Source organism: Oncorhynchus clarkii, chromosome 26, assembly GCF_045791955.1.
Source record: "Oncorhynchus clarkii lewisi isolate Uvic-CL-2024 chromosome 26, UVic_Ocla_1.0, whole genome shotgun sequence".
In the NCBI taxonomy this organism is placed as follows: domain Eukaryota; kingdom Metazoa; phylum Chordata; class Actinopteri; order Salmoniformes; family Salmonidae; genus Oncorhynchus; species Oncorhynchus clarkii.
Genome location: NC_092172.1, coordinates 14,395,035 through 14,408,924, shown reverse-complemented (window position 1 = coordinate 14,408,924; position 13,890 = coordinate 14,395,035). Strand labels below are relative to the sequence as shown.

Below are 13,890 nucleotides of genomic sequence, written 5' to 3'. Positions count from 1 at the left end.
CTCTCTCTCTCTCACACACACACACACACACACACACACACACACACACACACACACACACACACATCCTCTTGTCCTTTCTCTGTATTTCACAGTTTTCTGCAACATGTATACTGTCTGCACACTTGCAGACTCATTCAGTAGCTACTGTAGGTTGCAGGAGATCTGATGCTGTGCCATTGTCCCCCTGTAGCCTGCTCTTTGTTTTTTGTGCCGATACAAACCGAACCCCGAACAACAACAGGTCAACACAAAAAATCTTGACGTTGGGCAAAGCACTTCATCACCCTGGACTTTCTGCTCTGCCAACAGTAACAGCTGATTCTGGGGGTTATATGTATTCAACCCATGACTTTAATTAGCACAGTGGAGATCTCCATGGCACCACTGTGGCCCGCCCCAACCCCCATCCCTCGTTCCTTTATTTCATCCCACGTCAACTGCAGCAGCTCTCAGCCAAACAAGGACAGCTAGACTTTAAATGCTCTGCCAATGAGTCATGTAGTTTGCCTTTTGGCAAGTGGCAAGAGCACACAGAATGAATAATCAAGTGAACGCTCTGGGTCAGGGGCTTAGATTTATGTGACGGGGGAGAAGCTTTAGCTCTGTGAAGGGTCATTGTAGTCATGATACCCCTATACTCCATCCATCCCTCACCCTCGCCACAGTGTGCTTCTACATCCATCCATATCCCTCTCTACTTCCACTGTATTGATTAAACACTCAGGCAATCTAATGCCACGGATGGATATTTGAAATGTAAGAACATGATCAGTGATAGTACAGGAAGAATGGGAAACAGTTGGCGCGCTAAAAAAATTACTGTACCTCCGCTTTACTTGTTGACACGGCTGCAAAGTGAGCTACTTATTATTTGTTCCCAAAATCAGAACAAATGAAGTCGTTCTTGCAATGTCTCCATCAGCTATCTATATCATTTCCACTGAATAATGTCTGCACCAGAACCAAGAGCAAGGCAAGGGAGACGTGAGTCATAGTTGAAATGAGGACAGTGGAGCTGCTTATCTTGTCAGCCTCTGTAACTTGACATATAAAAAGGGATGTCACTTCAGAAGGGGGTGTGTGTGCACCCCCTAGAGATCCTGCATAAACTCTGCCATGCCACCTGGAAGTAAGCTCAACTCACCCTGGACTATTAACAACACAGAGACAATATAACTAAATATTCACTTCCAGCCTGCAGGTGTAAGAGTGTAGGCAGAGAGGGACTTGGTATGAAAGCTGTGCTCGTGGCCCTGTTGTGGGTTGGGGTGAGTCTAGGTTCAATGAAGGTGGAGGTTAGCAGGTGACTGTTAGAGGGTGACTGAGTACACACGCAACCCGAATGCCCTTTCATACCCTCACCACCACTGTCAAATGACAAAAATATGAATCATCAAAACAGTCTGTTGACAGATCCTTTCCCCACTGTCTGCTCTTACCTGTGTCCCTGAATAATTAATCTGTCCCCTCGTCTGTCTGTGCATCTTTCATCTCCGTCCCCACCGCCCGCCTGGTCGCCTGCCTGCCCGCCCGCAGCTGACGCCTGCATCTGAACACTATTGACAATGACAGTGGTGGCAGTCATCCATGCGGAGCCAGGTGGCAGGCGGAGTGTGACTGCTACCACAAGGTTACAGCAGCACATAAATAGTCTGAGAGAGACGGGGCTTGGATCCCTCTCTCTGGGTGGAAGGAAATGTCTGGCTGAAGTTCCAGGCCCATGCTCCTGCAATCAGTCACCAATTGTACACCTATCTCTATCAACTGATCTGAGGTGGGTTTCTCAAAACCTGTGTGCACTAAGATCATTGTTCATCCATTGCCTACAATGGACTTCAGATGATTGTAGTGCCTCAGAGGTTTTGGGAAACTCACCCCTGCCTTCTAAGACCCTATTTAGATGACATATGTACACAGGCTACCCAGGAACAGAAATGAGGTAATGAATGACATTTTAGTCTGGGGATTCTGGGAATAATACTGCCTTCATAACCAACTGTGATAAATAACAGTTGTGAAGTCGTAATTACAAGTTGGGTGTATTCACATGCTTGAACTGGGAAATGCTATCAAACACGGAGGTCATTGAAAGGCTTGTGATTGTTTGATATTTTTTGCCCATAAAAAGCTGCTTTCACTTTCTAAATCAATAGGAAGATGAACGGAATCAATTTTGCATGAACAATTTGTATTTTGTTCTTACTATCAACAAAAACTGCTGAAGATGCTGCCATGCTTGTTGTCTTACTGACAGATGACGTCGGAGGTTACTAATCATCACCAGTTGGAGGGGTGTTCAAGTGGATTTTTCCCAATCCGTATGCTGGTATTTACAAATTTCCGAGATGTTGTGAACGCTGCGTTATCTTGTTCATAGACATTATAGGAAGGTTGGCCTACTAAAATGTTACTGAAATATTGTAGAATAGTGGACCATATGGTGTTGTCAGGAGGGTGTGAAGTATTAAGATTCAGGTGCAAAATGGTGGTATACAGTCAGGTCTATAATTATTGGCACCCGTTGGTAAAGATGAGCAAAAAAATACATGTACATGCTAAAAAAAAAAAAAATGTATTCAAAAAGGGACCAATGGAGTTAAGGTCGACGGCATCATGAACTCTACCAAGTACCAGGACATTTTAGCCAAAAACCTGGTTGCCTCTGCCAGGAGGCTGACACTTGGCCACAAGTGGATCTTCCAGCAAGACAATAACCCCAAGCATTAATCAAAATTACAAAGAAATGGTTAATTGACCACAAAATCAACATTTTGACCACAAAATCAACATTTTGACCACAAAATCAACATTTTGTTCTCTTCCATTCAAACCACTGATTATCAACAGGGTTCAAGTCTACTTGAAACCCATTGAAAATCAGTGGTTTGAATTGAAGAGATCAGCCCATAAGAACAGATGAAGGATATCAAATATCTGGAAAGATTCTGTATGGAGTAATGGTCTCAGGTCCCTCCCAATGTATTATCCAATCTCATAAAACATTTTACAAAAAGGCTCAGTGTCCTTGTCCTCGCAAGGGGGAGGCTGCTAGAGTATTGAAAACCATCACGTTTGTGAGAGTCTTAACTTTCAAGCCCAAACTTCGGACTCTGCAAACGATTTTATGAGAAGACCAATTTTCTTGATGTCTCCTGGTCTGACAAACACCGCTGTAGCTCTGCCATCTTCCACCACAGAAGCAGAAGGCCGACATCGGCGGATATGGTGGATTCAGAAGCAGCCCATGCAAAAAAAGATATCTCTATCTTAAACCGATGGATTTTGATGGGAATATCGATTTCCACGCGGACATCAACTCTAGGGGGTTGAAAATGAGCACCTGAACATGTTAAAAGCTCTAAACAGGTATTTAATCAATTAGCAATTCCCTTAACAATGAATACTTCTCAATAGTTGTCATATTAATGACCAATACATAATACATTACAACATATCAGGACATATCACATAATCATTAACGAATAGCCTATAGATGTTAGGAAAACCTGCTGTATACAGTATGTGGATGTGATTGTGACTGTGGGCACCTGCAGGATAATTGCTGCTGGATAATACCTTCTGGTATTAGTTCTATCCAGAGTACTTGGAACGTCAAACTCTGACGTCACTCTATTGAAGTTGGAATTTAAAATGGTTAAGGTAAGGGTTAAGGTTAGTTTAGGTTAGGTTAGGTTAGTTTAGTTTAGTTTAGGGTTAGGATTAAGGTTAGGATTAGGGCAACAGGTTGGCGACACAATGTAAGTTAACTTCTAAAATATATTTGACAACCTCCTGTGTGATATTCTGTATAACAACGGCGATGCATATTAGTCTACAAAGGTTTTAGTAAAAGGACTATGCTTGGAAACACGTGCACATTTTGCAATCTGAGTTTAGCGCCAAATCAGAGGATATGAATGGAGTGGAATGTCTCACTTAAAGAGCACTCCGGTGTGAATCATCAAAAACATTCATAAAACCGGAAAATAACCAGACAACGCCCGGTCAGATAGGCCAACAGCCAGAAATGATCAAATTAATCAAATGCCTGATTGAAAGGTTTTTCAAGGTTTGAGGTCGCAGATGCTTGGTTGCCTGCTGTTAAAGCTTTTGATAGGACGTTGGGCTTCTCAGAACAATCACATTATGGGCTCATTCTAAACTGGGTCGATTCATGTTACCCAATCATAGCAAAGCAGTTATTAATATTTTGCCCAAAACCACGTGAGGTTTTGTAGGTTCCTCAGTCTGTCACAACGAACCATAATGTAATAGGGATCTAGCTGCCCTGAGCGTTTCCCTGGTACAGCCGATGGAGAGAAAAAATTGGTCTCTTGACAAGTAGGTCACCTACTGTATTAATTTGGGTTGCTATTCATACTTTCAGACACATTCATAACCTACATGTCTCCAATTTCTTCTTTGGTATTTGTGCCCCTTCAGTGCAGTGACATTCAACCTTGCAGACATTTCACTGGAAGTCCAAAGAAAATGGTTTTGTCAGCGTGAGTACAGTATGCTCAGAGACCATCAAGTAATGTAGCTATTCTATTCCGGGGGCCTGCTTGTGCACTTCAATGGATGCCATTTTTTCACACCATTAACTACAGCCCACTGGTTTTATTCACAGCTCAAAGATAGGCCAAAAACAATCCTAAAAACGCCCACAAGCACAATTGCTAAAATTGATATAAGCTGTTTCAACCGGTCTGTCGCCAGCCTGTACAGCAGGAGGAACCATTATCTCTCTCTCTCTCTCTCTCTCTCTCTCTCTCTCTCTCTCTCACTCTCTCTCTTGCTCTCTCCCTCCCCCCTCTCTCTCTCTCTCTCTCTCTCTCTATCTATCTCTCTCTCGCTCTCTCTCTCTCTCTCGCACTCTCCCTCCCCTCTCTCTCCTGTATCCTCCCCTGGAGGAAGGGGAAGGGTTGCAGCTTCACATTATGTACAAAGATGCATAGCAAGCCCCCTCAATCCTCTACCTCATGTAATGGTATCTAGTCACAGATAGCTGGCGTTGTAGAAAAGATATGTGGCTTACCAGGTTGATTTGATAAGGGCCAATTTTGTACCTCGCCTGGGCTCTAACCAGGAACTTTCATTATCATCTATGCTGAGTGCACAGAGAAGGAGAGTTCAAAGGGCCTGCTAATCCACTGGGTTTTACAGGCATGCTGGGCTGGTCAACACACTGGCCCTGCATCTTAAAGTAGCTGTAGCTCCACAGCGGTGCTTGGTAAAAGAGGCTCAGGGGAAAGGTATGCCAGCCTGGTGCAGTTTTCTTTTCTCTCTCCTCTCCACAGCTCCCTCTCAAGGTTAGAAGCCACTAAAGCTTTAACTCTTTATGTCCCACTGCTAAGGTGTCTCTCTGTTTTACTATAGGAGCGTTATGGGACATTCTGAGGCGGAACTAGCCAGGCTACTGGTCAATGAGGTCATCCGAGGGGGGGGGGGGGGGCTGTCGTGTTGTTCATGTGTAGAATTTAAGGAACTTTGCTGGAGGCATAATATCACCAAGTTTAATTGGAGAATTTAATTTCAGCACACAAAGGAGGTCAGACAAGGTGGAACAAATTGACATAGGATTGCTTCACTTCTGTTTTATCTCTGGTTGTACGTGACACTATAGGAAACCCTTTGGCCCAGTTGTGGCAGGTTTAGTGATCCTATCAACTCTCAGAGGTGACGGTAAGCCTTCAGCATAGCCCAGTGAACTCCATGTGCTTGCAGGGCAGCTGGTGAGCGTTTCCCCAGCCCCTCAGCTTGGCCAAATCCTGCCCTTAATCTTCAGTAAATTGCCTCGCTAGTCGCTACCAGCATGCTGGGCTGGGGCACCCTCACTGGAGAGGCCACGGTAAACTGGGCAGTCAACCTAGGAAACTGGCAGGGAAATGGAAACAGTTGCTTTCTGGGAAACGGTCCACCAGGGCACAGAGACTGATTGTAATTTGTGATAAGTGGGCTCAGGTAAATTAAAGGAAACCAGCATCACCACCTGCAGCGCTAACCCATGATTCGTTTGTGGCCACAGGGGCATCTTTTTAACACATACACTGTAGATTTAAAAAAAATATTATACAAAGACCCTTCCAATTACGGCACCTGTTCTCACACTGAACATGTTTTTTTCAGACCTGAGAGGTTGGGTTGGTGCACCAATTTGCAATTGTCATAATTGTGCTGCTAGGCAATGAGTGTCACTGTGACTGCACACCTAGTGTCCACCCTTTGACACTACAACTGTCAGGTGGCCTCGTCCCTGCCACGGGGCACTGTCGGCAGGGGAACAGAGAGCAAACAGAGGAGAGGATAAACGTCCACTGCAGAAACAGCAGCCTTTGATTTGGATTTAGGGCTTCCTGTGGCTACCTCTGTGTTCTGACCAGATTTGAGCAGTGCTGAGCTCTGTGGCGGTTAGCCGAGTGTGCCGACTCCCTTGCCGTCCCCCACCGTGGTGCTGGTGCCCAGTCCAGACTGGATCAGGACGGAGGCCCAGTGGCTCTCTGACTGATCTTCAGCCAGCTGTTTATATTTTGTATTCCTCCCACCGCATCACACGGGGCCCAAACAATGCACCGTTTATAGAATGCCACAAAACATAAAAGTGCTGCTTTCTGCTTTCTAATCAGGTTATTTACATGGCATTTTCCTTTGTCCATTTTCATTTGTGCAATGTTCCCTTGATTGTTGCTAGATTGAATCCCAAGCTGACAAGGTAAAAATCATTCTGCCCCTGAACAAGGCGGTTAACGTAGGCGGTCATTGTAAATAAGAATTGGTTCTTAACTGATTTGCCTGATTTGCCAGATCAGTGATTGGGCAGCCAGACTCCGAGTTCTAAGAAATGGTGCATATTGTACTCTGCCAGTGATAATTGCTCTAGGTATTTCTTTCTTCCCTCCTCTCATTAGCTACCTTAATTCTTGCTACTGGTTTTCATGGCCGCCCTATTTGCATTTTCCTCTCACTGAGCATGGAAATCTTCCATCCTCTGCTCTTCGTATGATTCTACATAATGACTAGGTCCACATAATAACAGTTCCCTATTCTCTTTTGGTTCCGTCTAAAGACGTGCCTACCACTCGTCTCTCTCTGTTTTGCAGCGTGCCTGCTCTTCCCCTCCACTCTCCAATTTTTCTGTTCTTACCGCCTCATTTAATGCTTTCAATTTACCAGTCTTATATCTCTCTAATACCCCATATGGATGTTTTCTTACATTTGCTATTCCTCAGCTATTTTAAATAGCTTTTATTCATTTGGATTCAGTTTTAACAAAAAAATATATTTCATGCTGCAGAGGATGCTGTGATTTTCATTTGGTTCCATTGTTGGCTGTCAGAGATTGTAAGGGTAATGTTGACATGATACCCCGAATTAAAACATTCCTCTACAGCTGCTATTGCTGTTGATGTGTGGAGAGTATATTATCAGTGTATTTCATTTTGGAGTCTTCATTTAGATTCTGTTTTATTCTTTCTGTGAAATTGCATAATGGGATTCACAAATGTGACACAATTGAATGGTAATGCTGGAAACATCATATCTTGAAGCGTGGCGAGTATATAGCTGCTGTAATACGTTTCTGTATGTAAATAAGATCAATGGCATCTCTCTATGTGATTGCGCTGCCTTCTAATCTGGCAGTTGTTATGATGACATCTTCTCTACGGCTTGGTTTAGTTTTATGTATGGTATGTAACGTTGTTTGTATCATGCCTCCATCTCCTCTCCTGTCTTCACACCTCCAGCACAGACCAATGGCTGAAATGAGATGAGGCAAGGCTGTGGGTCTAGCTATATTATAATTGCCAGTTTTAGATCTACTTCCAAAAAAACTATTTTGACTCTGCCATGGTGGCTCTACTTTAACCCCCTTCTCCTAAACTCTGTGAAGGCATGGGGCGACGTTACGATAGCCTCCCCTGCTGTGGCCATGGAGCATGTCTGAGATAACCCACATACTGAATGCAGGTCTGGGCCCGGGGCCATGTACTGTCCTGGTCCTGTATGACCAGGGTTCAGGCCTGGCTGTGGAGACAGTCATTTATGAGCTGTTGATACAGTATGTGGACTGACGGGAGCTCTGCTTGTCTTTAACCCTGAGAGCTCTGAAATCAGGCCAGCTCCCTACGGACCTCTAGAGATAATCCTATATTTATCTCTGCTGCCTCCGGATCGCCATACGCCATCAGGCTTCTCCAAACACCATCCTCCAACATGGAGTGATGATCCACCACCCAGTCAGTCCAGTTCAGTTCACATTCACTCACCACGTTACCCTGACTCCCGTTATTGAGTTATTTATTTGCTTTTCTTAACAGAGCCAGTAATTCATCATTTATTTATGTGACAGATGTTATCTATTATGTTATTCATTTCATGTGGCCAAGAATGAGAGATTTTCCGGAACATTAGGCAGCCATGCATCTGCCGGTACATTGAGCACTAATGCATTTTTTCACCTTTTTAACGTTTTGCTATTAATACAGTCCACAATGGAATAAATTAGCAAATTACTAAATATTGATACTACTGCCACTACTGCTGTTGTGGCTAACACAATCTCTTGCTACCAATTTCAATATTTCTATTTGTGTTCCCTTCAGAACGGATGATACATTGGCTGCTATATTGAATCCTTTTTGGGGCTCTGAAATAAGAAACGTAATACTGTATATGTTGGTGCTGGTGCTGGTGCTGGTGCTGGCAGAGCTAGGCAGAGGTAGCTAGTGTTTTTGTTTATAAATAGCTCCAGCCAGCATTATTCCACTTGCAGGAGTCCCATAATCATCAATCACTAGAGCACCGGTGGGGTTTTTTGGACTCAGAGGTAAGCGTGAGCTGTGAGTGAGCGGTGTGGAGCGATGTGAGCCGTGCCCTTGCACCTCTCCCCATGTGAGTACATAAAGGAGGAAGTGGGCAAAAGACTGGGGGAGTCAGGGGAAGGTGGTGGTGATGGAGTGAGTTATGACCCCTCGCCCTCCCACCCTCCCCTTGGTCTGGTCGGACTCTATCCTCCCCTGGGTCTCCAGGGCACTGGGCGTGCCCCCAGCCCCCAGCCCCCCACTCCTGGCCCCCTGATCAGAGGGAGGTTGGGAGGCAGGTAATAACAGATAGGGTGGGGTTGGAGTGGGGATGTGTCAGAGAGCCACTATTTACTCAGAGAGAGAGAGAGAGATATGGAGAGGGAGAGAGAGTGAAAGGAGGGAGAGAGGGAGAGGGGGGAGGACGTCCTCTGGACGAGGGGCAAGATAGCAAGGGGCAAGGGGGCAAGATAGCTTTGCATTTACACATGTGTGTGCACATTGCACACACAGGTACATACACATGGACACCCACAAAATACACACACACATACACACACATCAATCCTGCATTCTAATATCAATGAATTTTTCAAAAGTACAGTAGACATTCCATAAAGACCCACACGCTGTCACACACTATATGATCCACACACATATTCTTCCTGTTTGTTCATCCCTTTTTGATGCAGACACACACTCTGATATTTTCATCGCGTTACCATGGCAGTTGTGAAAATACAGTAGATATCCAGCTGATATCAAAATGGTTACGTAACTAGTGCAGTGCCAAGTCCTGTGTCTTACCTAAGCACACCTCTTCTCTCCCCTGTGTTTCTGTTTCAGCCCAGATTCCTGGCTCTGCCCTGCTTCTTCTACAGCCACTATTTAAAGAAGGTTTCATAGGACGCTGAATACATCTGAACGACACTTATCGTTGTGTACACGGTGATATCGGAATTAGCCCTCGAATGCCAAAAGGAAGATGGTATTTCTAATTACAGAAGCAGAAACCGATGTTCTCCTGCCACCTGCACCAAAGCCAAAGTGATGTCATCTTCAAATCCTAATTAAAAGCATCTCTATTCCGTGAAATGCATTCTATACACTTCATTCAATGCAATCCTCTCAAGGAGTAACTCCCCCATCTACCTTACTCCTCCAGCCCCCCACCACCACCCCCGGAACCTCGTCCCCAGTAAGGTGAGACAGTGGCGCATGCTGCCCGCTATAGTGCCTCACCTCCCGGAGTTCCTTGGCCACATCCTTGAGCTCTTTGAGAATGCCGTCCAGCTGGTTGATCACCATCTTCATGTGGCTGCGGATGCGTTCTCTGGGGGTCTGGCTGGGGGTCTCAGAGGTGTCCCGGGCCGGAGCTCTGCTGAGGGACATCCTTCACAGGGCGACTTGGGGCCAGGGGCCGGCGGGCTGAGGGCATGGGCGGGGGGGAGCCGATTCGGGGTCCATGTCTCTGGCCGCGAGGAGCCTCAGTGCTACTGATCCGAACAGGGGCCCCGGCCACGCAGGGAGACCTCAACATCTTAAAAGCCCCTGGACAGCCAAAAGACCTTGCCTGGCCTGAGCGCTCAACCCCCTGGCGTTACCCTCCGCCATCCATGGCTCCAGGATGGATTGTACCAAAAATGAAGCCAAAAGAAACATGAAAAAACTCAAGTTAGATCCACGGAACAGGAGGATGATGAAAAGAACAGGAGCTAAGATGGTGTGTGTGAAAACACCTTATATAATAGTGTTGAGCTAGAGAGCCTACTCATCTCATGTGTCAGTGTGTACGTTTGCATCGGTCTCTGAGGAGGATATTTATTTAGATCGTCTGTCAGAGGAAGTTGCTATTTTCCCCTCCCACTCACCTTCCTTTACAATCTTATTTAGCTGGTACGATGCAGTGACTTGGTGTCAGCCAGGTTACTGTAAAAGAGTGCATCCCAGGTTGTCAAGCTGAACAAGGGGTTCATGTTCAGCCTCCCCTGTAGATCACAATATCCAAGCAAAGAAAAATAGAACCCCCAGCAGTTGCTCATTTTTTTTAATGATCTTGGTCTACGTTATTGGTAGGCAGTAGGGACAAGCTTTGGATTCTAAATATACTCCCTCAGTTTGGCATCTGTCTTTTTTAGGGAGAGAGGAGAACAAATCCTTTTGAAAACAAGAGATGTTCCTCCTGTGTCCTCCGCCGTGCAGTGTTCCCTTTCTCTCAGAAGTGACGGGAGAATAAACTAATCTTGAAGGAATAAAGAAATAGCCCACATCAAAAGCAACTTCTGCACCCATCCATTTTATGTTCAGATGATGCCCGACATGTGTTGTTCATTTCTCGTCAAAGAGAGGAGTAAGGAAGGTAGGAGGAGGGGTGAGAGTCTCTGTGTGTGTGTGTGTGTGTGTGTGTGTGTGTGTGTGTGTGTGTGTGTGTGTGTGTGTGTGTGTGTGTGTGTGTGTGTGTGTGTGTGTGTGTGTGTGTGTGTGTGTGTGTGTGTGTGTGTGTGTGTGTGTGTGAAGAATGTCCAATCTTTTGTTCAATGGCAGGGCTTAGTCCAGGTGGCAAGAATGAGGATAAACGGACATCTTAGCGAGTAAAATGTGACTAATGAATAGAACGTGCAGGGGAAGAATGACAAACCAACATGGTGATGAACCAGAGGAGGTGAAAGAGAAGGAGGAAGAGGAGGGTCCTTCCTCTGGCGTTAGGGTGACTTGTGTGTCCTTCGTGCCCATGCAGTGTCCCAAATCCTGCCCTTTCAGATCCGACTGTTGGTCCACTCTGGTCTGCAGGGGTGTGCCCAGAAACCAGACACCAGAGAAGATAGGAAGAGACGATTCACTTCTCTCTTTCACTCCCCGAGTTGTTGCTAAGGGAATCCAGCAGTCTGCCTGGTTGTGCTGCTGATTGATTCATTATATTTCCTCCTTCTTTGTATCTGTGCATTTCTCCTTTGGTGAACAGTTTTTAAAAAGGCAGAAAGCCCATCTCCATCCAGCAGTAAGAGGTAAATCCCAGTAGCGCGTCCCCAGGGACAGCCGGAGCCCAGGCACAGGCAGGGGGACGAGACACACACGGAATCCAGGCTGATGCTACTGCCAGAGGGCAAGCTGGCCAATCACACATGACACCTGGAGAGACGAGAAGGAAAGCAGTTGTTTTTTTCTTCCTCTCTCTCTTTTCTCCTCTCTAGGCTCAGCAGCACTGCAAATAGAATACAACAGCAATAGAGCAAGGAAGGGAGGGAGAGAGGGAGAGAGAGGGAGGGAGAGAGGAAGAGAGGGAGAGAGAGGGAGGGAGAGAGGGAGAGATGGAGAGAGAGGGAGGGAGAGAGGGAGAGAGGGAGGGAGAGAGGGAGAGAGAGGGAGAGAGAGGGAGAGAGAGGGAGGGAGAGAGGGAGAGAGGGAGAGAGAGGGAGGGAGAGAGGGAGAGAGAGGGAGGGAGAGAGGGAGAGAGAGGGAGGGAGAGAGGGAGAGAGAGGGAGGGAGAGAGGGAGAGAGAGGGAGGAAGGCAGAGGGATAGACAGTAATTAACTGCGGTGATGGAATTTGACAATTGTTTTAGCTGCTGTGAAAATGCACATCTAGTCTCAGCAGGACTCTCCCACCTTCCTCTTATTAACACCAAAACACAGACACACACACACACTTACCTTCTCTCTACATCAGCAGCTGTAGCTGTGTCCAGGGCTTACAGTCTATGCTCCTCTGTGATACTGACTGATTAAATGCACAGGAGGATCATCCAAGCCACACACATCCTGCTAGTTCTCTTGCAGTCTCAATCTCTCTATCAAAACACACCCTGACACCCTCCTCTCTTCCAGTCACACACTCACATGCACGCACACACACATATTATACTCCATCTACCTCTCTCCCTACATCACTTACTGTCTTCCTAGAGAAAGCAGCTCCAGTCAGAGGGCGAAGAATTCATTCAGTGCCGTGGCTCAATGGAAGGAATGAACGAGAGCATGTGGAGGATGGAGATGTGGAGGAGGAGGCGGGATGGAGGAGGAGGCAGGATGGAGGGGGAGGCAGGAGGAGGCAGAAGTGGAGGTGGGCGGAACGGCCCTGACAGCAGCACTCTTAGACACCAGAGAGAGGAGGCGGCTGAAGAATAGGGACCAGCAGCAGAGTATAGATCCGGCTGCTGCTGCTGCTGATGATGCTGAGGCTGAAGCTGTTGCTGCTGTAGATGCTGATGCTACCGTTGCTCTAGTGACGATGCTGTGGAAAAGAAGAAGCCACTCGCCATACTCATCAACCCTGCCAGCGTCAGGAAACAGCAGAAAGAGCTACTGCGTACAGAGCTGTGGAGAGGATCTGTATCAGTCAGAGCCCTCTGGAGGCTGCTCCTGACGCCAATCTGTCTGTCTCTCTCTCTCTCTCTCTCTCTCTCTCTCTCTCTCTCTATCTCTCTCTCTCACATGGTGTGTGTCTCTCTCTCTCTCTCTCTGTCTGTCTCACTCTCTCTCCGTCCCGTCTCTCTGCCCCTGCGCCCTGAAGTGTCCTCGCTGACTGCCGGATGAAGGCAGGCTGATGCCAGGGTTTATCGTGAGGCTCAGGCTCCTGCCAGCACAACTTGCTTTGCTTCTCCGCTCTGACTGTGTGGAGGAAGGAGGGGCCTGGCGTTTTAAAGGCACAGCACTAGCTAGGTAGCTACAGTCTCCTCTGCCTGGATCCTCTCTCCCCTCTCTCTTTACCCTCTATGTATCGCTCTAACTCTCTTTTCTCAGGATGGACTCTTCCTCCGCTCACAGACAGCCGACCCTTCACTAGGGAACGAGTGTCCAAAAATTGCTGGCTGTTGCATCATTAACACACAAAGCAGGTTGGGGTTGTTATGACCTCATCAAGGAGGGACTGCATTACCTTCCCTCTCCCTACTCTCCTCATTAGGATGTTTTGATCATATCATCTATCTAACCCCTCCAGAGGCAATTATCTTAATGTGAAATCTGTAACAAAAGCACGTTGTGTCTTTTAGCAAAGCAACAATGGCATGTTTTAGCGGCAGTTTTCAGCAGGTAGTGAATGTAGGTTTCCTGTGGGTTTTTGTGGGTAAGTGTGCTAAGAGGCCTTG

The 13,890-nt window shown here is 46.5% G+C and overlaps 1 protein-coding gene across 1 annotated transcript in view; it reads right to left on the bottom strand.

Annotated features, from left to right (window-relative positions):
* LOC139384778 (inhibitory synaptic factor 1-like) overlaps positions 1–13,155 on the bottom strand; it is a 48,565-nt gene extending 35,410 nt beyond the window's left edge. Inside the window, exons 1-3 of the mRNA XM_071129656.1 lie at positions 12,696–13,155; positions 10,676–12,006; positions 10,047–10,424 (exon numbers count right to left, since the gene is read on the bottom strand). Of these exons, the coding sequence (XP_070985757.1) occupies positions 10,047–10,196 (150 nt within the window). The 5' untranslated portion in view covers positions 10,197–10,424; positions 10,676–12,006; positions 12,696–13,155. The remainder of the gene's footprint in view (positions 1–10,046; positions 10,425–10,675; positions 12,007–12,695) is intronic.
* Between the last annotated feature and the right edge of the window lie 735 nt (positions 13,156–13,890).